Source organism: Urocampus carinirostris, chromosome 12 (genome assembly GCF_059441175.1).
Source record: "Urocampus carinirostris isolate Australia breed hairy pipefish chromosome 12, RoL_Ucar_1.0, whole genome shotgun sequence".
Taxonomy (NCBI): Eukaryota; Metazoa; Chordata; class Actinopteri; order Syngnathiformes; family Syngnathidae; genus Urocampus; species Urocampus carinirostris.
In genome coordinates this window covers 37,424,431-37,448,827 of record NC_142360.1, presented here as the reverse complement: position 1 = coordinate 37,448,827, position 24,397 = coordinate 37,424,431, and the positions used below count along the sequence as shown (strand labels likewise).

At 40.9% G+C, this 24,397-nt stretch overlaps 1 protein-coding gene, 2 long non-coding RNA genes and 2 pseudogenes across 4 annotated transcripts; 2 read left to right on the top strand and 3 right to left on the bottom strand.

Moving 5' to 3' along the window:
• The first annotated feature begins 242 nt into the window (after nt 1-242).
• LOC148355872 (3-keto-steroid reductase/17-beta-hydroxysteroid dehydrogenase 7-like) lies at nt 243-24,397 on the top strand. Of its 2 annotated transcripts, none has more exons than XM_088349507.1 (10): nt 243-329; nt 435-489; nt 2,517-2,726; nt 9,815-9,907; nt 12,771-12,885; nt 17,040-17,234; nt 17,364-17,477; nt 22,221-22,277; nt 22,350-22,448; nt 24,255-24,397. In XM_088349507.1, the coding sequence occupies exons 2-10, from the start codon at nt 455-457 to the stop codon at nt 24,348-24,350; spliced, it is 1,014 nt and encodes a 337-aa protein (XP_088205633.1). In that variant the 5' UTR covers nt 243-329; nt 435-454; the 3' UTR covers nt 24,351-24,397. The 2 variants fall into 2 exon arrangements, with proteins under 2 accessions (XP_088205633.1, XP_088205634.1); XM_088349508.1 differs by having other exon boundaries at nt 269-353.
• Nucleotides 3,980-5,522, top strand: LOC148355876 (uncharacterized). The gene is made up of 2 exons (XR_015852293.1): nt 3,980-4,417; nt 5,147-5,522. It is a non-coding gene; the product is annotated as an uncharacterized LOC148355876 (long non-coding RNA).
• LOC148355875 (uncharacterized) lies at nt 5,606-7,018 on the bottom strand. The gene is made up of 2 exons (XR_015852294.1): nt 6,782-7,018; nt 5,606-6,072 (listed from the first exon to the last, which is right to left on the bottom strand). It is a non-coding gene; the product is annotated as an uncharacterized LOC148355875 (long non-coding RNA).
• Nucleotides 7,084-7,297, bottom strand: LOC148355874 (U2 spliceosomal RNA; annotated as a pseudogene).
• Nucleotides 7,326-7,449, bottom strand: LOC148355873 (U2 spliceosomal RNA; annotated as a pseudogene).

The window sequence follows — 24,397 nt, the reverse complement described above, 5'->3', positions numbered from 1 at the left end:
AGAGGCGGGTCAAGCATGATTCCTAGCGAGGTTAGATGTATTTAATTTACTGTTCTGTTTTTTTTTTTTACTTTCATTTTAATGTACTTCAAATTAGAATGTATTGGTGTTATACCCATTTTAATTAAATGTTAAACTCATTTTTCAAAGATAATTTTACCTCTGTATCATATTCTTCGAGAGCTTCATTATTCACGAGGACTGGAAATGGGGCGGGTCTTCCTTCTGGCCAGATCAGGTTCTCGAGACACTATTGGCTGAGGCGCTCAGTCTCAGCCTATCAGAAAATGGAAGAAGCAGGTCAAGCGTGAGACGGAACAACTTCAAATGTACAGAACTTTCTGTTCCGAAAGGTTTTGTTTCAATAACTTCTATTTTAATCTATATTTTATTTTAAAATATTTCTATTTCGATCTCTTTTTATGATTCAACAGTTACTAAGTGGAGTTAAAATATGGATACGGTTGTTTTGGTGACTGGAGCCAACAGGTAAGAGTTTGGAGTTCTGTTGAGATAAGTTAATTTTATACTTTTTTAAACGTTGTAATTAGTAAAAAAAAAAAATTAAAGTTATGTAATTTGTGAAAAGAACAATACTGCTGCCCTAATTTTAATTACCGTACTACTTTTATTTTTCTTCCGCATCGTAAAACGACGGTGGCCTAAATGGGTCAAATACATTCTAGCGACCTATATGCTAGCTTCCTGATAAGTTACCGTTACATTTGATTTTAAGTTTAACTATGCAATAAAAAATAAATACCACAATTGTGATAAAAGTAAGTTATATACTTTTCACTCCCTTCTCAATGTTTCTTCATTCCCTCATATAAGGTTTTAGATGAAGTGTTTGAGGAGTATGTTAGGAGTGACAAGATTGGATGGATTGAGAAATTAAATTGTGGGAGACAGAACTGGAGTAGTAGTGGAACTGAGCAAAGGTGTGGATATGAGAGTACTCGGTTGGTATGGACACATGAACATGAGGATGGATGAGGAGCGAATGTTGAAGAGGATCTACAGAGCAGAAGTCAATGGAAGGAGACCAAGAGGAAGGCCGGGATTGACGTAGATGGATGGTGTTATGAGTGCTCTGCAGGAAAGAAGTCTACATATAGTGGAAGCTAGAGCTCTTGTTGGTGATAGGAATGAGTGGAGAGGTGTTGTGAAAGGATAGTGGGATGTTTGTACACGTTCTAAGGCACTGTGTCAAACAGGCGGCCCGCGGGCCAAATCAGGCCCGCTAAGGGATTGAATCCGGCCCGCAAGACAACACTGAGAGAAGCGCAAGAGAAAAACAAGCTGCAGGTTGAAATATGTCAACTTGATGTTGCCAAAGCCAGGTGCCACTCACAAAGACACTGTACTTGTATTTATTTCTCTCTCTTTCTATCTCTCTCTCTCTCTTTTCCACCCCTTTTCTCCCACTCTCTGTCTCTGTCACTTTCACTCTCTGTGTCTCTCTTTTTCGCTTCTTTTGTTGCATTTTGTCTCTTTCTCTCTCTGTGTCTTTTACCTCTTTTGCTCTAACTTCCTTTTTTCCTTTTCTCTCTTTTCTCTTTCTCTCTTCCTACCCTTCACACTTTCTTTTCTCTTTTCTCTCCTTCGGTCTTTCTATTTCTCTTTGGATTTCTTTCTCCCTCTCCCTTTCTTTCCCCCTCTCTTACAACTTCTCTTTTGTTTCTCACGCTCTCTCCCTCTCTCTCTTTTTCTTTCTTTGTCCCTCTCTCTCTCCTTTTCGCTTCCTCTTTCCCTTATTTCTATCTCTCTCTTTTTCTTTCTCTTTAATCTACTAGTCCGGCCCCCGACAGAATGTTTGTTCTATCGTTTGGCCCCCGACTTAAAATGAGTTTGGCACCCCTGTTCTAAGGGATGAGCAGGGGACCTGTATGATGCGGCAGGGGTAAACCAGTGAAAGCTGTCGGGCCCTGCTGTTGAACAGAAGAGTGTGTGTGTCACCCTGACCCGAGTGACATGGCCGCTTTCTTGTGTCCCGTTTCATCTGGAGGGACGAAAGCATAACCAACTTGGGTGCCGAGGTGCTTAACTTGTTTGGGTGTTTGGGCATTTGGGTAGGCCATGGTCCAAAAAAAATTGTGTGTTTTTTGCTACTTTTTTTTTTTTTTTTAAATGTCTTTGTTTTTGTTTGTGTTTGTCTTGCTGTCGGTCATCCATCTTGAGGGATATGACCAGGGTAGATAGATAGAAGGATAGGTTTTAGATCAGGGGATGTTGTCATAATAGTTTGTAGTTTGCAATAATCTGTGGTCTGTGCAGCCCTTTGAGACTTCTTGTTATCAAGGGCGTCACAAATATCAGGTTAATTGGCCCGTCTAAATTGTCCCTAGGTGTGAATGAGCGAGTGAGTTGTCCGTCTCCTGTAACTGGCAGGGTGTCCCCTGTCCACTGCCTCAAGACGGTTGAGATAGGCTCTAAAACTCCCGTGACCCTACTGAGGATAAGCGGTGCAGAAAATGGATGGATGGACTTCACATCACTGTTTATTTTGCACACAGTGGCATCGGATTAGCGCTATGCGAGCGTCTCCTCAGTTCCCGGGAGGCCCAACGACTCCAATTGTGCATGGCCTGTAGGAACATGCATCGGGCTCGGGCTGCTAGGTCCTCCCTGCTGGCGACCCATCCTGGGGCCCGGGTCACACTGCTACAGATGGACACCAGCAGCGTTAGCTCGGTGCTCAGTGCTGCACGGGAGCTTAAGCTCAGGTAGGGTTTTTAGTGCATTATAATTGCTTGTCGACATAATCGAGCAGTTTAGGAAATGGTACTTATCAGAAGTTGTTGTTGTGGACAGGGTTGGGTAGGGTTACTTTAACTGGATTACTTTCAATGACTTTTGGATGACTCCAATACCAAATATGCTAATAAAAGACAAAAGAAACTAAATATAAATAAAATGATGACTCACAACACGTGGTAAGCTTTCTCTCCTGGCTTTGATCTCCGGCAAAACGAACATTAAATGCGACAGAAACAAAATGAAAACAAATCCAAACAGCTTGGCAACATCATTTTTGCCGTTCCATGTATTCGATTACTCCCCAAGCCAGCACAAAATTGAGTAATTTTATTGATATTTAGTTTCTTTTGTCTTTTATTAGCATATTTGGTATTGGAGTAATCCAAAAGTCATTGAAAGTAATCAAGTTAAAGTAACCCTACCCAACCCTGGTTGTGGAATGGTTACTGTCAGAGGTGAGTAGAGTAGCCCAAAAATTTACTCAAGTAAAAGTACTGTTACTTAAGATTAATATGACTCAAGTAGAAGTAAAAGTAGTAATCCAAATAATTAAGAAAAAGTAAAAATAGTATTTGGTGAAAAACAATACTCAAGTACAGACCTTGCCCTAATTACGAAGGAGATACATTCCAGATGATAGTTCATAAGTTGAATTTGTTGGTAAGTTGCTTCAGTGCTGTATTTTGTATGTTTAAGGTTTATATAAATATGTTTAAGGTTTATATACGTAACCTGTATTGTTTTGTACTAAAAAATAAACATTTCATCAAATAATACGCTCTATAAAGATAAATACATTTGAGTTTAACTTACTTTTGGCAGATGGGCTTCAAGAGTTCGGCGAATTCCTCCTCCGTGGTAGAAAGTGGCCGGAAAAAGCGATCCGACTATTTTCTCAACCGCATCTTTCTTATTCCACTTTCATTTCTAAAGAAACGGCTCGCCTCTGCTAACACTTTACATCAACCTTATTGAATGGATGCACGAGGTATTAAACAATAATAACATCAAAGTTCTTAGCGCGCTTGAGATACAGTATATTTACACACGAACTAGGAAGAGCCTGTAGACTCTACAGGCTCTTCCTAGTTCGTGTGTAAACTGAGTGTAGAGCCATGCAACTGATCTTAAGCTCTCCCAACCCTTACGGGGTTTTGGGGTTTTTAAGGGTTATTGATCTATCTTCGTTATTCATTATCCATTATCCGTTATCGGTCAGTTCATAATACGCTACAAAGCCTAGGAGCCGGGACACTTAGGCCCAATCCCATTTCTCTCACTCGGCCCCGAGAACCCTCCAGTGAGGTCCCTCGATAGAGGAGTGCCCTCATCGAGTCGAGTGCAAAGTGGAAAAGGTTTGGACAAGACTTGCAAGGTTCCACCCCTGTCCAGGAGATGGCGGTAATATTAATTGGCTGTAGACCTTAGTGACGTATAGGCCTACGTCACATGTAAACAACTCGAGTCTCAACCTGAGGCGTGTTCAGTAGTGTGTCAGTTGGAGATTTCGTGCAACGTTAAAAATGCCCGCTACAGCTGTGTTATTACCGATTGCCTGAAAGCTCATCATCTTTTCCGTGTCTCCAATCAACGGAGGAGAAATGTGCTATACTGAAGACAGCTTCGGCGCTATGTAGTGCTGATTCACCTTTACAAGGTACGTACACTCAGTAAAAAAATGACCCGTTCGGTCAAATACAGTAAGAGTAAACATACAATGCACGTTCACATAATACCCTATGTTTGTGTAGACATAAATGGCAATCTACTTATTAGTATCTTAATGCCATTTTATGACACATAGTAGGGGTCTTGAATGTGTGACATGACGAAAAGTAAACAAACACAAGAACAGTCCACCTGACCCTTAAGCTGACATAATATCGTCACCAAACTTCCCTGTACGACCCAAAAACCTTAGTTCATAAGGAATTTAATTCAAAAGAGTTGTCATTGGATATAAAAAAGGTGCTTGATTGCTGTTGTTTGGTCATGATTGTTTTCTGTTGTTGGTGTCAAGGGATTTGTTCAGACCAAAAAAGACAATCGACTTTGGCTTGGACAGATCTATTGACACTAACAAAGATATCATATAATGAAATTGTGAATATGCTTGATTGCAAATAGGATTTTCGAGAAGGGTTGTTCAAACCCTCACATTGTGTTTGCTGTTAATAACATCATATTGGAATATAATATTGTGAATGTGCTTGATTGCTGTTGTGATTGTCATGATTGTTTTTTTTTGTTATTAGTGTCAATAAATTTGTTCAAACCAAAAAAATTTCAACATTTTTTCATGATGCTTACATCACAGTTAAAGCGGTCTTTTTCTTTTCTATGCCCACATTTATGTCTAAAATGTTTGTTTTCTATTGTGTTCCAGAGTGGCTGTCCCATAAGCATGGACAGGTTGGACAGGAATGTTCCCATCCTGTGCTTATGGTTGAATGTGGAGTCAGAACTCATTCAGGACTTAAGGTTGAGCAAGAAGGTTATGTGGGCCCTGCAGGAGCTGCAAAAGAGGGAACAGGGCCATGGCTGGAGGTCCTGATCTACGTGTACTGGCTGGCCCACGCTCTGTCCTACCGTGTGGTGTCACGGGTCTTCAGGGTTCCCAGGTCCACCGTACAAAGAATTGTCCACAGTTAATATGGAATAAATTGCCCAAAAGCCATATTTTAGGCTCTTTAAGTCAGACCCACATTTGCATTATGTGCTTTTCTGCATTACTATTCAATAAACATCTTCATTTTGAGTAACACCTTGGTGGTTTATTTCATAATGATGTGAGATACTGCGTGTGAACTATGTGACTGTTGGACAGAAAACAACTACAAATCACTCCAGCTTAAATAATAGTTTACTTTCAGAAAAACAAACTCACATTGGGCCAAAATACATAATAGTAAATAAATAATGTGTCACAAATTTTAACAAAAATATACCAATACTTCCATGAAGCTGGAAAACACAAACTGGAACTTCATTGAGTTCTTAATAAAAAAAAATATTTTCCTTTTATAAAACAAAGGGAAACATTGCAGAGATGTCACTGTTCTGGAAATTTGTCCACGAGCTTCCCAAAAAGGACGGGAACCGCTCAGTTTTGGCCACAGTTTCTTCGAGACTTTTCCTCACTCCGGCAGACTCCACTTTCAAAAAGTCAAGGAGTGTATCGTGCTTCCTTTTTTTTCTGGGTGATTTGGGGTTTGGCGCCGGATTAGAAGGTGCCAACGACGTGCCCGGTGGTGTGGATGGCGTGGTAGCTGTGATGGTGACCAGCTCTTCCACGGGACGTTCTACAATGGCCTTTAGGTTGGGTGGAAAAAACAAGAATTACTTAATGCTGATGTATTGTACAAAAACAACTGTGTATACGATGCTCAACTAGTTGATGTGAGACATGAAATTGACATGTTATTCTTATGGCTGTATGAGCCTTCTATTGGCCAGCATCACATATGCTTTAGAATTGTCTCCACATTTGGACAACATTTTGAGAAGGTAATTCGTTCACTTAATATGTGTTTACAGAGAAGACAGTGAACTATGTGATAGTAGTTTGTTTCAACTGTATTTCCACGTGAAATTCGGAGACATTACTCGTAATGCATGATGAAAACTAATGCATTCTGATCTCACATGAAAGAATCATATTGTAAATAAAACACGACACCCGAAATTGTGTGCAGTAAACAAGCGCTTATGTCCAGAACGGTATTCTGACTATGCTCCTTTAGCGACTGGCCATGTACATGAAAAGCACGACTCGTTTAAGATAAAAACAGGGATGGGCTGAACCGTGATTTTCTGCACAGTTATCCTACTTTACAGTTTGTAGCGTGAAGGTTTTTTTTTTGCCAGCTCCCTTGGTAGATTAGTGCACTTCGTAAAGTAGCGATTTTGCAATGTTCGTGTTTTAACGCGAAAATACGATTTTCTATTGCATTTACGTCTAACTAAGATATCTCAATACATTTTATTGCAAATACATGCGTGGTTGTGGAAAACTACTTACATTTGTGTGGTTCCTTTTCGGGCATCTTTGTTGATATTGAGAATTCGCAAAGCCTTCTGGGTAGTCACTTCGCTGCCAAGTGAGGTCGAGAGCCCCCTCGGTCTTGAAGTGGTTACGACTTGGTTTGAGGGCACTTCTGCCTCGGTCTTGAGAGTATCGGGACACACCCCATTTTCACGTGAACGCGCAAACCGAGTGACTAGGGCACATAGCGAGTGAAAGTGCGAAGAATGGGACGCAGCCTTTACTCTCAGCCAAAAGGCCAAGCTAAGGTCCTAGTCCTAAAGCCATGCTGCGATCATTGCGAATGCACCGTTCCCGGAGGTACTGCAATACCGGGCCGATGCGTGGAGTGGACAGAGCAAGCTCATATTCCATCTCCTTACGAGGGTTTTTAAGGGTTATTGATCTATCTTCGTTATTCATTATCCATTATCCGTTATCGGTCAGTTCATAATACGCTACAAAGCCTAGGAGCCGGGACACTTACTCTCAGCCAAAAGGCCAAGCTAAGGTCCTAGCCCTAAAGCCTTGCTGCGATCATTGCGAATGCACCGTTCCCGGAGGTACTGCAATACCGGGTCGATGCGTGGAGTGGACAGAACAAGCTCTTATTCCAACTCCTTACGCACATGACAACGTGATAGAGAAAAGACCAAGTAAGCTATTACTACATAAAACACATCATTACACATAACTGCTTGGAATCTTTCTAACAAGTGGTGTCGGCTGGTTGAATATTTTAGTGTGACAGCAGGTGAGTAATCATCAAGTATATTTTTCCAATCGAGCCGAAAACTGGCACATCATATTAGGCTGTGATCTGTCCGATAACTGTCAACCCGATAACTAACGTGTGGCCCTCCTTGGTTAGTAACAACTTTCGGCATGTATAGAGAATCGCCGCCAACCTCGTGACCAGTGTTCCCTCTAAGCTGCGCGCGTGCGCACTGCTCGCACATTCTCTGCGCACAAGAAAATCTAGCCAGAGCACAAAAATGAGGGCTCGAAATTACTGATTAAGAAGCGACTTAAGTCAAAGTTACAGTGCATGAAGGAAAAAATACACGGGCTCCCCCGACGTTGTGTCCTAAATGCAGTATTTTGAAGTCAATGTCGAACGAAGTTGAAAAGTAAAGTCAGTAGAGTTTGTCGAGAACCGGCTTCTTCGGCTCGGCTCACTAAAAGGAACCGGCTCTTTCGCGTCCGAAACGGCTCTTCAGGTTGTTTTTGTTTCTTTAATCCCAACATGACCAAATATTATGTAAAATGATGCACAAAATGACTTAAAGGAATGGGGGAGTAGAACAAAAAAGAAAAAAATACCAAAATAAAAAAGGAGTGCAAAGCTGAGAAATAAAGAAACAAAAAGAAAAGAAAAAAGAAGGAAAAATTTTGAAAAAAGCCAGAAAAAAAAGAAAGAAATGTAGAAAAAAAGTATATAGAGAACAAAAAGAAAAAGGTAACAGCTCGGAAAAAACAAACACAATGAGATGTTTTTAAAAGGAATTAAAGAAAAATTGGAAAAAAAACACGGAAAAAGGAAGAAAAAGTTTGTGTTGCATTCAAATAATTTCCAATGATATCAAGTGAATCTTGTTGGCAACATTGTACTTCCACTAAAAAAATGTGATGAAGTACAATTCTGTATCGTGCAACCGACTCAATAAGCCCCCAAAAATGTTAATATTATGCGACAAAATATGTCAGGAAATAAAAAGAAATGGATATCTTGTGAAAGAATTGTAAGAACAAACGACATTTGTAGGCCGTACAACCTTTGCAATCGTACATGAGTCAATTCATTCAAAAGTGAAAAATAATTTTGCAATGGCCAGAAACTCAGCTAAATGTAACGTGATCTCAAGTTTTGGACATGTTTGATCATTAATTATCTTGCCACACTTGGGATTATGGTTGCTCACTGTTGTTTCAAGTGTTGCTCACCGACTTTGTGTGAACGCTCAGACCCGTGAAAAATTAGAGGGAACATTGCTCGTGACCATTAGGCTCGCGAAAAAAGAATAACCCATGTGGTATTGTTAGCCACAGTGTTTAGAATAGTGAAAGAAAGTAGCACCTACAGTCTGGAATGTATTGATTCCACAGGGTAAATGATCAATGTCAGCCAATGTTAAAATGGATAATTGATAACAACGTAGTGAAAACTGTTTTCAACGGGATAAAATGTGCAACTCTGGGATAAACATGTAGTTAAAAAAATGCAGAAAGAGAAAAAGTCTTGTAGTTCCCCCGTAGGGGGGTATGTTTGGGAGTCAGAGAAAGACCGAGGCGATTGGATCCATTCCTTCCCTATCACATCTATAGTCTTAGCAGAACTGTAATACAGAATTTAACACTCCTCTGGTTACGACTAAGACCAATACACTAATCAAATATTTATAAAATATTTGTAGGAGGGGGGCCGATTGGGGTATACGGTGTGAGTAATATGCTTACAAGTGGAGGGCTGGGAATCCCCTCCTTACAATCAATCAACCAGAAGGAGGGTGGAAGAGGGGTGCCCTCAAACACAAGACTTTCTGTCCTGAATGTGCATGGTTTGTAGTATTATTGAGAGTAAGAAAGGTGAGATTGTAAGTTTGTTTCTGAGAAGAAGGTTAGATGTATTTGCATTGAATGAAACTAATTTGAATGTGAATGTGAATTTCCCTGCGGGGATGAATAAAGTATCTATCTATCTATCTAATTTGAGAGAGAATGGTGAGGTATGTTTTGGCGATATGGGAGGCAGAGTGTCAGGTGTAAGTACAGGGAGGGTTAGGGAAAGTGTAGCTTTGTTGGTGAGTGGGAGAGTGAAAGAGAGAGTACTGGAATGGAAGGAGGTGTCCTCAAAATCCACGTGGGTTAAAGTGAAGTGGGCTTAAAGTTGGGTGTCAGGTTGGGAAGAGCAAAAAGGAAAAATGTATGGTAAATGTGAGTGTGGTCTGGATTCTAGTCACCTCCCACTCGGGGGGATACGGCTTCCGAATACAGATGGCTAAAATATTGAACTTTGATTGTCTTCTGCAGGTTTAACCAGCTGGATTATGTCTATCTAAACGCAGGCATCATGCCAAACCCGCAGTTTGATGTCAAGGCTTTTTTCAAAGGCCTCTTTTCAAGGTACATTTAACACTATTTTATGACAGTGGACCTCAGGGATATGAAATAAAGAGTTCTTCCTATTTCGTGATCATCGCAAACTTTGTTTCCATGGTAATCATGATTTTCCTGCAAGTTTTGGGACCCGTAGTTAATACCGTATTTTCCGCACTATAAGGCGCACCGGGTTAGAGGGCGCACCCCGAAAAAATTGTTTTTGGTCCTATTTTTGACATACATAAGGCGCACCGGATTATAAGGCGCTACAATGGGAACGTGGACAAAACAGTCAGATAGTTCAGTCCAACTTATTACCCCCTTAACATTCCCAAAGCTTGCAAAGACGCAAATACGTGTCGAGAACACGTGCGGATGCGGTGTCCGTACGATGTCACTCAAATGCATCGTTCCATCATGCGGAAGGTTAAAGTCTTGGGATTCAAGAAATGCCAACCATTCCTTAGTTTCTATTTTCTTTTTCGCTCGCAACTTTACTGTGCATATGACAATAAACACTTGGAATTGAGTTGAATTTCAAAATAGACACTCCATTCCATCCATTATCTGCACCGCTTATCACAGAAACATCGAGTTCAGTCTGAAACAAGATACAGGGACAATATAAAACCCGGAGTAGATCACCGAAGTCGTTGTGTTTATAATAATGTGCAGCCAATGTCCTCTTATATCCGTGAGGGTAGTAAATCCAGGAGAATAAAATATTTACAAATACAGAATAGAAAAAAATGCTTTCTCTATGCCGTCAGTCACGTGCTATACACATTCATCTTTTTCGGCCAATTGCAGGCTTTGTTTTGCCGTTTAAGCCAATGCCAGCCTGTAAATGATAAAAAGGATCCGCCCCTTGACCTCTGAATAACTTTAGCCAATAGTAATCGATTCAACTGATGATTGACACATCTTTTTCGGCCAATTGCAAGCTTTGTTTTGCCCTTTAAGCCAATGCCAGCCTGTAAATGATAAAAAGGATCCGCCCTCTTTACCTCCGAATAACTTTAGCCAATAGTGACTGATTCAAATGATGATTGACACATTGGTTAGCCAATGAAACGCCGGTAAATAAATCCCAGCATACACCGCGTAGGCGCGTACTACTTGGCGTTCGTGGGAAAATCGAGTCGGCGGCTGCAAGTTAGTTGGAAAACTTTGCGATTTATTTTGATCCATAAATAAGGCGCACTGTATTATAAGGCGCATGGTCAGCTTTTGAAAAAAATAAAGGCTTTTAGGTGCGCCTTATAGTGCGGAAAATACGGTAAATACGAGACTCTATCGCCGACTTGCAAAGTCTTCACGAAGCACACGCGATTCTAAAGTGAATGAAGAGACAGAATGGCATTGTGGGAGGGAGTTCAGCCAATAGCATATCAGCTTCTCCGTGATGCCGTGCCGGTAACCAATATCAGAACAACATCTTATATGTTGTCGACCAATAAAATATTGAATTTTGGATGTTTTTGGGAACGCAAATTAATTTGCTGTTGATATTCTGCGGCAGGTAAAATAGCTTTACCGGGGACCGGAAGACATTGCATTCTACATTATAACGTGAGAACATTGTTAGATGGTCACACCGTATCCAAGGGGGTCTACTGTACTTTGTCCTGCGCAGCAGTCGGCAACCCGCGGCTCCGGAGCCTCATGCGGCTCTTTCATCCTTATAATGCGGCTCTGATTGGCTTGGGAAAATAAATTACTAAAAAAATTTTTTTTGTATTTAATTGAAGTGTGTTTTATTTGTGTTAGTTTTTATATTATTTTAGCGCTGCACATGCTGGAGGAGGTGTTGGCGTTTGAGCGCAAACTGACAGTTTTAGCCAGAGATTTACAGAGAGGTACACTGTCTCACTTCGATATAAGGATGACGGCTGAAGGATTTTTCCCTTTTGTTTGCTGCATGCACAATTTAAATTCAGCTTTTTAATTTATTCGAAAGAGACATTCAGACATTATTATTTTTTCAAGAATTCAAAATGTGTTCATTACATCGGTAAAATTTCATTTTCTCCGTAGCACTTCATAAGACATAACCACACTATAGTTGTTTATACAAAGTGTAAAGGTAAGAAAAAGCAATATATACAGTGTTATCTTCATTTTAGATGAGATAAATGGATATAAGGATGACGCCTCATGGCATTTTTCTGCTTTCGTTTGCTACATGTGTTGTGGAAAATAGACTTGCATTTGTAGAATAGAGTTGCATACATTTAGAAAGAAATGTAGAAAGACTTGCTTACAGTGTGACAAAATGTTGACATCATTTCAGGAAAGTCCTTGGGACCTTCAAGGACTCTATGAGCAAACTGAGGCGAACAACATGTCCTAATAAGGGTACGACAGCATCTTCCTTGTTGTTACTGAGGACTAGGGCCGCCTTTTGGGTTGTACTCAAACTGAAGCTATAAAAGCATTGTTATGTCTGGAGTTCTCTGAGTTTCTTTGGGATGACGAAATAAAGAGCTCCCCCTCATGGCAGGCTTTGGTGTACTTTATTAAATCACGTAAGAAGACTTAAAAGATTATCGAACCTGCATTTTCTCAATTTAAATTCATCTTTTTAATTTATTTGAAAGAGACATTCATTGTTATTATTTTTCAAGAATTCAAAATGTGTTCATTAAATGAATAAAATGTCATTTTCTCTGTAGCACGTGGATTTCATAAGAAACATGCTGCGGTAAAGTAGTAGAAGTTTTTTTTTTTTTCATTTTAGATGTGCGGCTCCCAGTGTTTTCGTTTCCGTGGAAACCGGGTTCAAATGGCTCTTTCGGTGTCAAAGGTTGCCGACCGCTGGTCTAGCGAAATCTGGTTAATATATCACCCTATATTCTCTTTGCTGTATCTGTCCTGTATTTTTCAGCCAGGTCATTACCATGTTTGCCACCGGCCAAGGAATTTTGACACAAAAGGATGGGGTTACCGACGATGGCTTGCAGGAAGTATTTGCAACCAACCTCTTCGGCCACTTTCTACTCGTGAGTCAGTCCTCCACTGCGAGACTTCCATCCATTCGGTTTCTGTGCAGAGAGGAATTCTAGAGGTGACTTGAGGGGAATGGAAGCTGCACTGTCATTTGAGACACAGTGCTCATTAAAAATGAATAGCTTTTGTGTTGCGGAGGTCACAGGACCTATTGTAATAGAGCAGGGGGTGTCAAACAGGCGGCCCGCGGGCCAGATCAGGCCCGATAGGGGATTGAATCCGGCCAGCGAGACAACGTTCAGAGAAGCACAAGAGAAAAATGAGCTGTAGGTCCACTCGATGTCGCCAAAGCTAGGTGCCTCTCACAAACACTATACTTGTATTTCTCTCTCTCCTTCCCTTTTTTCCGATCTCTTTTCATCCCTTTTTCTTTCTCTCTTCCTCTCTCTCTCCCTGTCTGTCTTTTTACCTTCTTTTGCTCTCTCTTTTGTGCTTTTCTCTCTTATACTCTCTCTCTTACCTTCACTTCATCTCTTTCTCGCCTTCTCTCTTTCTCTCTTGCTCTTTTCTCTTCTCTCTTTCTGTCTTTCGATTTCTCTTTGGATTTTATTATTTCTCTTTCTTTCCCCCTCTCTCACTACTTCTCTTTATCTCTTGTTTCTCATGCTATTTCTCTCACTCTCTCACTCTCTTTCTCCCTTTCTCTTTCTTTGTCCAACCCTCTCTACTTTTGTCCCCCTGTCTTTGTCTTATTTCTTTCTCTCTTTTTCTTCTTTCTCTCTAATCTACTAGTCCGGCCCCCGAGAGAATGTTTGTTCTATCGTGTGGCCCCCGAGTTGAAATTAGTTTGACACCCCTGTAATAGAGGATCTACAATCGTTTTCATTTTAAAATCCAAGCAGATGACTGAATCTACTTTAACCCTACTTGTTACAACCTGGTAATAATATATTAGTAGCGTGAGTTGCGTCAGTCTGTCTGCCAACCTCAGCTTACGCTAGGCAAGCTTTTTGACCCTGACTCTCTCCTGTTCTGGCTCCCATCTGTTTCCCAGCTCCGACCCATTTTCTGATCTCGACCACGATTTTTGCTCCCCTGTCCCGGCTACTGACCTGTTTTTTCCGCTCTCGACACCGCCATCGGTCGCCACGAATTCTACTTCCGCGTCTAAGCAATCTGCTCGCCGCAACCAGCAATCTCCGGATCGTGTGTACAATCCTTTCCCTTCTTCCCAATAAAACTAAGAGAAACGCACGCAAGTGGGTCCTGTCTCCGGACTAGTCTTAACAAAAATAACATTTACAGTGTTTATTTAATGTCCTTCAAAGTCTGAGGCATCATCAAATACACAAAAGAATTGTTTCCCTCGTCGTGGTTCCTGTTTACTCCGTTTTCTAATATTTGTCTCTGGTACAGTGTACCGTATTTTCCGCACTATAAGGCGCACATAAAATCTGATTTTTTTTTAAAGACTGTGCGCCTTATAGTCCGGTGCGCCTTATATATGGATCAATATTGAATTGCAAGGTCTCGCAACTAAGAGAAGCAGCCACCCACTCCATTTTTCGCGTAGAAGAAGTGCGCTGTGCATACTGGGAAATATTAAACAACGATTCTTTTTTATTTGTGCGTTTGTATAAAGACCCTGAAATGGCTCCTATTAACGCAGAGTTTAAACTCAAGGCGATCAGTCACGCAGTAGAACACGGGAATAGAGCAGCAGCGAGAGAGTTCAACATTAATGAATCGAACACGAGAGTGGCTCGAGCCGGCAGAATTAGGAGTCCCCCTAAGAACTCGCTAACTGAACAATGGTTCCATGGGTGAATTATGTAAAACCCACTACAACGTTTTACATTTTACAGTTATTATGTTATTGCTTTACTGTTATTGTTTTGCACTTGTTGTTTTTGCACATTACGAGTGTCACTATATTGCGATTGCACTAACGTTTCATTTACCATAACAGTATCAGACGTTTTTTTGCGTGTTGACAAAATGGAGGAAAAGTAAAATGTTATGCCTTGCTGTTGTTCAAAGATGTTAAAGATGTGTCACGAAAATTCTTTACCTCAGAGAAAATAATAAAACGGCTGTTTTTTCATTTTGGGAGTGAATGGAGTTGTGGAAAGCTTGTTTGTTATCTATTAACAAAGTTTGACTGACCTATCTGACTGTTTTGTTGACATTCCCTTTAGTGCGGCACCCTCTAACGGTTGCATAACGTAACTACATCCTCTACTGTAGCCAAGTCAAGTTAAGTCACATTTATTTATGATGCCCTTAATCACAAAAATGTCTCGAAGGACTGCAAAGGGTTACAAAGTTGCACAATTACCTGATCTTAAACCAGCATGCACTTATAGCGCCTTATAATGGGGTGCGCCTTATGTATGGAAAAAGTTTTAAAATATATCATTCATTGAAGGTGCGCCTTATAACACGATACGCCTTATAGTGCGGAAAATACGGTATTGGGTCGATTTCAGCGTGATCGGTAACTGTGAGCTTGAAAGAGGCGTCATATGCAGAACAAGTTGCCATCAAACGGGTACTTTTTGTCATGGTTCACCGCCTGCAGTCCCTCGTCTTCCCCAAAAGATGGCAGTATTACCACATTTTCCAGTCTCTCTCCAATCCCTTGTCTAGGTACTCCCAATCACCTAATTAGCTGCCTTTTACTATAAATACTCCGGTCTCCCACTTTTCATGCCTGATTTTGTTCTGTCACGTAATGTCCTGCATTTGGGTCCGTCTAACATCACGTGACACCAATATACCATTAAAAATATGAATAAGTCTGAAGTGAAACGTTATGACTCTAGTTTAGATATTAGTAATGGCGCAATGCTTAACTCACGTTTCAATGCGGGCGAAAGAAATGAAGAGGCTCTTGCCTCTGTGTACGAGGCATCGAGAATTACCGTATTTATTATAAAACGTAAGTGATTCGTGTGTTGTTACTAAGAATAGTCTTGTGGGTCGAGAGATGTGCTCGTTTTTCGATTGTGGTCAGCGATATTCCCGACTGATTGGTCATTGCGCAAGTACAGTGATCTACTCCCCTGGGACGTCGTTTTTAATGCACGCTCAAACTTTGACTTATTTTTTTAGTCAAGTCAAGTCATGCTTATTTGTGCAGTCCTCTTTCACAAGAAGGGCTGCATGTCACAATCACCCGGATCTGGAACACCTGTGCTCAGGATTTGGCGCCAACAGCCAGGACAGCTGATTGGCGCACACTGTCAATTTAAATCCTCAGCTTCCGGAAACAAGCTGTCTGATAGTACTATGCTACCTGTTGCCATCTTCTCAGAAAGCCCGTACCTCCGACTCTGTTTCCGAATTTGCCTACGACCTGCCCTCCCCGTCTGATTCCTGATCACATTTCCGAACACGACAACGCCCTTCTTCTCCAGTCCGACCAACAACACGACCATTCCCGCCAAGCCTTCGCCCGCCCGTCAAGCTTCGTCAATCCGTCAAACAACGGATCGAAGAATCACGCCTTGTCATTCCTTCCTTCCAATAAAAACCAAGAAACGAGTGCAAGTGATCTCAGTTTTCCTTCCGTCTCGTCTGACACTGCACAGATCACAGACTCTTGCAAACTACAGTGGCGTTCCGCAGGGCTCTGTACTAGGCCCCCCTTTTTTATTATTTACATGCTTCCATTAGGTGATATTATTTGCAAGTATTATATCAGTTTCCATTGCTACACAGATGGCACTCAACTATATCTTCAGATGGAAGAATCTGCCCCACTAAACTGTGGAAATTTGGAGGCCTGCCTCACTGAGTGTTAGGTTTAAGTCCCCATCATTTTTGATAAAACACTCTGAAATAAAAGAAGACATAGAGAATCGGTCATTGAGAATTGGTTATTTTATTAATCATTATAATGAGAGCGGCGGAGACCGAGCTGTTACAAATCTCCTCACTCTGAAGAAATCTCCAATCCCTCCCTTCTAATTATTAAGCTTCTTGGTGAAAAACAACTTGAGTTATGGCATGCACAGGTCAGGGTGCACCCACTGGAATGTGAGTCGGACTGAACAAAAAACAACTCATGGCCTTGAAGAACAGCTTACGGCTGAAAACTATACAAAAAGGGCTGAGAACACACGGAGATTATAATTCACGCCTCCATTACTGCAGTAAGAAAACATGCATCCTACACAAACAAATACGACAAATGTATTTTCAGATCAGGGAACTGGAGCCTCTCCTTTGCCAAGACGGCCGGACTTCACAGCTCATCTGGACATCCTCCAGCAACGCCCGCCGCTCGGCTTTTAGCTTGGAAGACGTGCAGCATCGTGAAGGTCGGGAACCTTACAGCTCGTCCAAGTACGCGTCCGACCTGCTCAGCCTTGCGATCAATCGGCGCTACAACCAGCAGGTCGGTTGCCTGAACAGATCTAGAAGCAAGCGGAAGAATCAGAAATATTGAGATGAATAAGTGTTGTCGGCTGCACACAGCCATGTTTACGATAATGACACAAAAATACTCTCCTATTCTGCTTTCCAGGGCTTGTACTCATCTACCATTTGTCCCGGATTTGTGATGACCAATCTGACTTATGGCATTCTGCCTTCCTTCCCAGCATTCCTCTGGACCTTGCTTATGCCTCTCCTGTGGCTGGTAAGCAGGGTTGGGTAGGGTTACTTTAACTTGATTACTTTCAATTACTTTTGGATTACTCCAATACCAAATATGCTAATAAAAGACAAAAGAAACTAAATATGAATAAAATGACTCAATTTTGTGGAGGCTTGGGGAGTAACAGAATACATGGAATGGCAAAAATGATGTTGGCAAGCTGTTTGGATTTATTTTCATTTGGTTTCTGTGGCATTTTATGTTCGTTTTGCCGGAGATCAAAGAGATCAAAGCCAGGAGAGAAAGCTTACCACGTGTTGTGAGTCATCATTTCATGGCATGTCAACACGCCAAAGTGCACCGTCACATCAAGGCCCCATTGGTACCATTCGCCATCCCCGAACGGAAGTTTGACTACGTTAACATTGACCTGGTGGGCCCACTGCCCCCTTCACACGGCTTCACTTACCTCCTGACAATGGTGGACAGGACGACCCGTTGGCCTGAAGCAGTTCCGCTGACTTCCACCTCAGCTGTTCGGGGATGGCGAATGGTACCAATGGGGCCTTGATGTGACGGTGCACTTTGGCGCGTTGACATGCCACACATATCATACAAGATGGCGGCGCCCCTGTTCGGCTGCGGCTGCATCGACTCGCAACAGTTTTTTACATGTCGGCCATAAGACCCAGTCTTCGACTCAGTTTTGACGGCGCACAAAGTCGGCTCGAACTGCAGATTAAGATACGATCGCAGTTTTTTTTGCTGGATATGCGATCATCCAGACATCTAGCGCTCGGTGCTACGACCACTCGGGAGTGTTTATTAGCCACGGACTGCTATGTCAACAAGACCCAGCGGCCTACAAAGCAGCGAAGCAGAGTGGCAGGACAGCGGCGTGACCGTCGGACGAGGAAGCGAGGTTGTCGGGCCGGGCTAACAGCTAGGCTAAAGGCTAAACCCTGCGAAACGCCTCTCCCATCCATTTTCCTCTCCAACGTTCGCTCTCTGGACAATAAACTGGACCATCTACAACTGGAACTAACATCGAACCGCGAGATGACGAACTGCTGCGCTAAAATTCTGACGAAGACATGGTTAATCTTATCTATCCCGGCTGACGTTCAAAGAAACTGTGCGGGTCAGATGTATCGACATTTCGTTCTGTATACACGTGTACACGAATGACAATAAAGTAAATCTGAATCTGAATCTTAATCTGAATAATTTTATTCATATTTAGTTTCTTTTGTCTTTTATTAGCATATTTGGTATTGGAGTCATCCAAAAGTCATTGAAAGTAATCAAGTTAAAGTAACCCTACCCAACCCTGCTGGTAAGAGGTTTGCAACAGATCCCCTGACTACACCTTACACAAGGGGGGCAAACTTTTTTGGGGGGGGCTCTCCTCACTTTCAGGTCCCAAACGGCTCTTCGGGTTGTTTTCGTTGCTTTAATCCCTAGATTTCCAACTATTATATAACATTATGCACTGAATGACTTTAAAAATGAAAAAAAATGAGAAAAAGAGACAAAAATGGAAATAAGAAAAGGAAACAATAAAATAAGAAAAGGAAAATAGAGATAAAAGAAGAAGAAGAAACACTGAAAAACACTGCAAACTTAATTAAAATATTTATAAATCTACAAAAAAAGATGCAAACAATTTTAATCGGTGTATGTTCAACAAATTGAACAACAAAGACTCCTCAGAAAATGCATAACGACCAACCATAAGCGAAAGGGAGGGAAGCAGTTATCGATTGGTGGGATCCGGCTCCCTACTTTCATTTCCAAGAGTTGGCTCCTAGAGACTTTTCGTTTGTGAACGACATGAATCGGAGGCTGTCAAAACGGAGCCATCGTTCGTCTTTTCTTTTGCCGCATTAGTAAATACAGACGCTGCCCTACTTACAAACGATCCGGAGAATCGTTCGTAAGTTGGATTTGTTCGTAAGTTGCTTCAGTAAGGTTTATAGAAGTATGTTTAAGGCTTGTATAAGTAACCTCTATTGTTTTGTACTGGAAAATGAACATTTCATGAAATAATATGCTCTATAAAGATAAATAAAGTGAATTTTAACTTACTTTTGGGAGATGAGCTTCAAGAGTTAGGCAACTTCCTCCTCCTTGGTAAGAAGTGGCCAAAAAAAAACGTTCCGACCATTTTTTCAACCGCATCAAGCTTTCTTATTCCACTTGTATTTTAAATGAAACGGCTCGCCTCTTCTTAACACTAACCATACTAAATGGATGAACAAGATATTAAACAATAGAAATGTCAAAGTTCTTAGCACGTAGTATACGTAATATGTTTTCACACGAACTAGGAAGAGGAAGCGGATTTCTTCTTCGGGGTGAATGCTGGGTGACCTCTCACAGCGCAACATGGCAGTAGAGTCGGAATAGAGTACTACAGTACTGTCCTGTACTTGGAAAAAGGTGCACAATACAAAATCTAACTTACAGCAATGTCCGGATATTTTTCGACATTCCCGAAAAAAATCTTCTTATCTACCGTTTTTCGTAAGTCGAATGGACGTGAGTAGGGGAGCAACCGTACTGTATTCGTAATCGCTATCTGACTAAATGTTGCCATGAAACCGCCTTTGGCGCCATTAGCGTTCTACAGCCAAAGTGATTCAACGCTTTTGACCGTCAGTAATGATAACGGCGGAAAAAGTAATGAGTTAGATTACCCAGTTACTGAAAAAACAACCCCCATCACTGTTTATTCTACATAACACAAGCTTCAACTAGAGGGCGCTGACATAATTCTCCACCATATCACTGCTACGGGTACCCAACACCTTTCAAAAGGCTATGCAAAAAAAGAAAAGTCAATTTGAGTCTCTGTTGTTTGTATTCTTTGTTGTGCTTTGTAGCACTCGTTTTTGGTTGCACTACACCAGGGGTCTCTAACCTTTTTAAAGCAGACACCTTCAATTTGTTACTACTTATTTGTTACGGCGCCCAGTTTGATAGGAATTTCTAAAATAGCAACTTAGCTAGATGGCTTGCTAAATAGCTAAAAAGTAGCTTAAGAGATAGTTACAATAGTAAACTGGTAAAAAAAACTAAAAGGGAGTAGATAGCTAGCGAAAAGAGTAAAAACCCAACTAAATAGCCAGAAACAAAGCTAAGACACTAGATAGCTAGTTAGAAAGGAGGCCAAAATTTAGCTTCATAACTAGCTAAATGTTAGCTAGATGGCATGCATAAAATGTAAAGACGAAGCTAGATAGCCTGCTAAATAGCTAAAAAGTAGCTTGAGAGATAGTTACAATAGTAAACTGGTAAAAAAACTAAAAGGGAGTAGATAGCTAGCGAAAAGAGTAAAAGCCCAACTAAATAGCCAGATACAAAGCTAAGAAACTAGATAGCTAGCTAGAAAGGAGGCCAAAATTTAGCTTCATAACTAGCTAAATGTTAGCTAGATAGCATGCACAAAATGTAAAAAAGAAGCTAGATAGCTTGCTAAATAGCTAGCCACAGAGCTAAAACAGTACCCACTTAGCTAGCTAAAAAAACCTGCACATTCTTTGCTTATCTTGATGAATAAATTTGTTAAATACGTGATTAGATTCTCATTATTCTCTTAATTAATTGCTTAAAAATAATTATCGATACTTGAATAGATTTTTTTTTTATCCATGCACTGTAATTTATTTACAATAACAATTCATCATGTTATTACTATGTTATTACTATGTTATTACCATGTTAGTTATTAAGATATATGGTTAAAAAGACTCAGTCAACTGATAAAAAAATAATTTCACTAGAAAATCACAATGAGCTGTTTTCAGAACCGGTCCGCGGGCACCTCAATTGTCTTTAGGGTGCACGACGATGGAGACCCCTGCACAACACAATACAGCGACATCTAGTGGTCAAATAATACCCATGTTTATTACATGTGTCACCGCGGTGTACCTGTCCCACCAAAGATCCACATTCACGCTGGACTGGATGATGAGGTTTTTATTATTACATTTTCTGCAAATGGATGAGTCACAACATTAGCTTTTCTGCTGGCTTTGATCTCTCTGGTAAGACTGCCAACAAAGCATATCAAAGAGCTTTCTTTTCACTTTACATAAAATACATTTTAGAATATCACAATACATTTTTACATCTTTACATTTTAACAAGATACTTTTAACAAGAGATCGTATAGTGGATTTTTAACGTTTACAATGGATTCAACATATTTTTCTTTCGTCTGAATTTTAACCAACATCATCCTTTTTTAATGTATTTGAGAAAATAGAAATAAAAACAATAATGAGTATAAAACGGGTACAAGTTACCTGCAAATGGATGAGTCACAACATTAGCTTTTCTGCTGGCTTTGATCTCTACAAGGGGAATTCATATTTTAGTAAAACAGAAACAAAACGAAAATAAACCTAAACAGCTTGACAATATCAATCACATTACTGTGCATGTTGAGAGATTTGTCAGCTGGGGTTATAATGTTTAAAATGAACTTCTTTTATGGAGCACCAAAAGATGTGTCTTACCATTGCAGTTCTCTCTGGTAAGACTGCCAACAAATCCCGCCTCCCGGTCACATGTCAGAAGCCAAAACCAAACCCCACCCCATACCAGCAGATGGCACTGTTGGACTCATCATTGAAGGACATTTACCAAAAACTATGCACATATTTCTGCAGGAATTTCAATAAAACAAAAGTTATTATTACACCCGTTACACATGTTTATCCTGATGATTGTTATAATCAATGGCAATGAAAACAATTCTATCCCTCTTGTTTTCAGATCCGAGTGTTGGCCAATAATTTCACCCTGACACCCTACAACGGAGCTGAAGCTTTAGTAAGCAGACGTGAGACTTCACGTTGAAAAAGCAGGAAAATCCTGGATGTGCTTCTTCTTCTTCTTTTGTAGATTTGGCTTTTTCATCAAAAACCTGAAATTTTGGACCCACGAACCAAATATCACAGTTTGAAATCGAGCTTTGGCCGTAGCTACACGCAACCGCGGAAGGTATGGTCGGTGAATCCTACCGTTTGGATGAATTGAATTGAATTATCTTTATTGTCATTGATAACAACGTAGTGCGACATGGGATGCAACAAGATTCGAGGAATATTAGAGAGAATATCTGTGTATTATTTGTTATTGCAACATCCGTTGCAGCCTGGTCATCTTGGAAGGGGGTTTAAATCATGTGAGGTCCCTTCTCAAGGTTTCTTCATTTTCCTCATGTTGAGGTCTTTGAGTTTTTCCTTGCCCTCATGTCGGTTTTAGATCAAGGGATGGTGTTATAATAGTCTGTGGTTTGCAATAGTCTGTGCAGCCCTTTGAGACTTCTTGTGATTAAGGGGTCCCCAAAAACATGACTTGATTTGACATGTTTCTGAGTTTTTCCTTGCCCTCATGTGGGTTTTAGATCAGGGGATGGTGTCATAATGGTCTTTAGTTTGCAATAGTCTGTGGTCTGTGCAGCCCTTTGAGACTTCTTGTGATTAAGGGGTCCCCAAAAACATGACTTGATTTGACATGTTTTTGAGTTTTTCCTTGCCCACATGTTTGTTTTAGATCATGAGATGGTGTCATAATAGTCTGTAGTTTGCATTAGTTTGTGCAGCTCTTTGAGACTTCTTGTGATTAAGGGCGTCACAAATAAACAGGACTTGACATGTTTTTTAGTTTTTCCTTGCCCTCATGTAGGTTGCAGATCAGGGGATGGTGTCATTATAGTCTGTAGTTTGCAATGGTCTGTGGTCTGTGCAGCCCTTTGAGACTTCTTGTGATTAAGGCCATCACAAATAAACATGACTTGACATGTTTCTGAGTTTTTCCTTGCCCTCGTGTATGTTTTAGATCAGGGGTTGGTGTCATAATAGTCTGTTGCTTGCAATAGTCTGTGGTCTGTGCAGCCCTTTGAGATTCTTTGTGAGTAAGGGCTACACAAATAAACATGACATGAATTGACATGTTTTTGAGTTTTTCCTTGCCCTCATGTTGGTTTTAGATCAGGGGATGGTGTCATAATAGTTTGTAGTTTCCAATAGTCTGTGCAGCTCTTTGAGACTTCTTGTGATTAAGAACGGCAGTGGCTCAGGAGGTAGAGCACTCGTCTTGGGATCAAGAGATCGCAGTTCGAATCCCGGCTCCTCCGTGTTACATGTTGAAGTGTCCTTGGGTAAGACACTGAACCCCTAATACCCCCAATATGCCGGTTAGCGCCTTACATGGCTGCACGGCCGCTATTGGGAAATGTGAAGCACACTGTAAAGCGCTTTGGGAAGTCTTGACTCGAAAAGCACTATATAAATGCAGATCATTTCATTTCATCATTTCATGTCACAAATAAACAGGACTTGACTTGACATATTTTTTAGTTTTTCCTTGCCCTCATGTAGGTTGCAGATCAGGGGATGGTGTCATAATAGTCTGTAGTTTGCAATAGTCTGTGCTCTGTGCAGCCCTTTGAGACTTCCTGTCATTAAAGGCGTAGCAAATAAACATGACATGTTTTTGAGTTTTTCCTTGTCCTCATGTAGGTTTTAGATCAGGGTATGGTTTAGTAATAGTCCGCAGTTTGCAATAGTCTGTGCAGCCAATTGAGACTCCTTGTGATGAGGTGCCATACAAAAAAACATGACTTGACTTGACATATTTTGAGTTTTTCCTTGCCCTCGTGTAGGTTTTAGATCAGGGGATAGTGTCATAATAATCTTTACTTTGCAATTGTCTGTGCAGCCCTTTGAGACTAAGGGCCAAAAAAATAAACAGGACTTGGATTCCGGTGTTGAAAATATTAAGCGCCTTGTATTTTTCGGGCAGATGGACATCGACTTGGACACCTCAGAGGCGCTCTATGATGAGCTGCTGAAGCTGGAACTCAAAGTCAGGAGGAAACATCATGTCTTAAAAATGTAGATACACGAGGAGTACACACAATACCAAAATGATGAATAAGCATCTAC

Bases quoted from the DNA above. Each gene is read 5' to 3' on its own strand.
- LOC148355872 (XM_088349507.1), top strand. From the start codon at position 455: ATGGATACGGTTGTTTTGGTGACTGGAGCCAACAG. The intron at 9,908-12,770 runs GTACATTTAACA...TGTATTTTTCAG, and splicing joins TTCAAAGGCCTCTTTTCAAG to CCAGGTCATTACCATGTTTG. The intron at 12,886-17,039 runs GTGAGTCAGTCC...ATGTATTTTCAG, and splicing joins TCTTCGGCCACTTTCTACTC to ATCAGGGAACTGGAGCCTCT.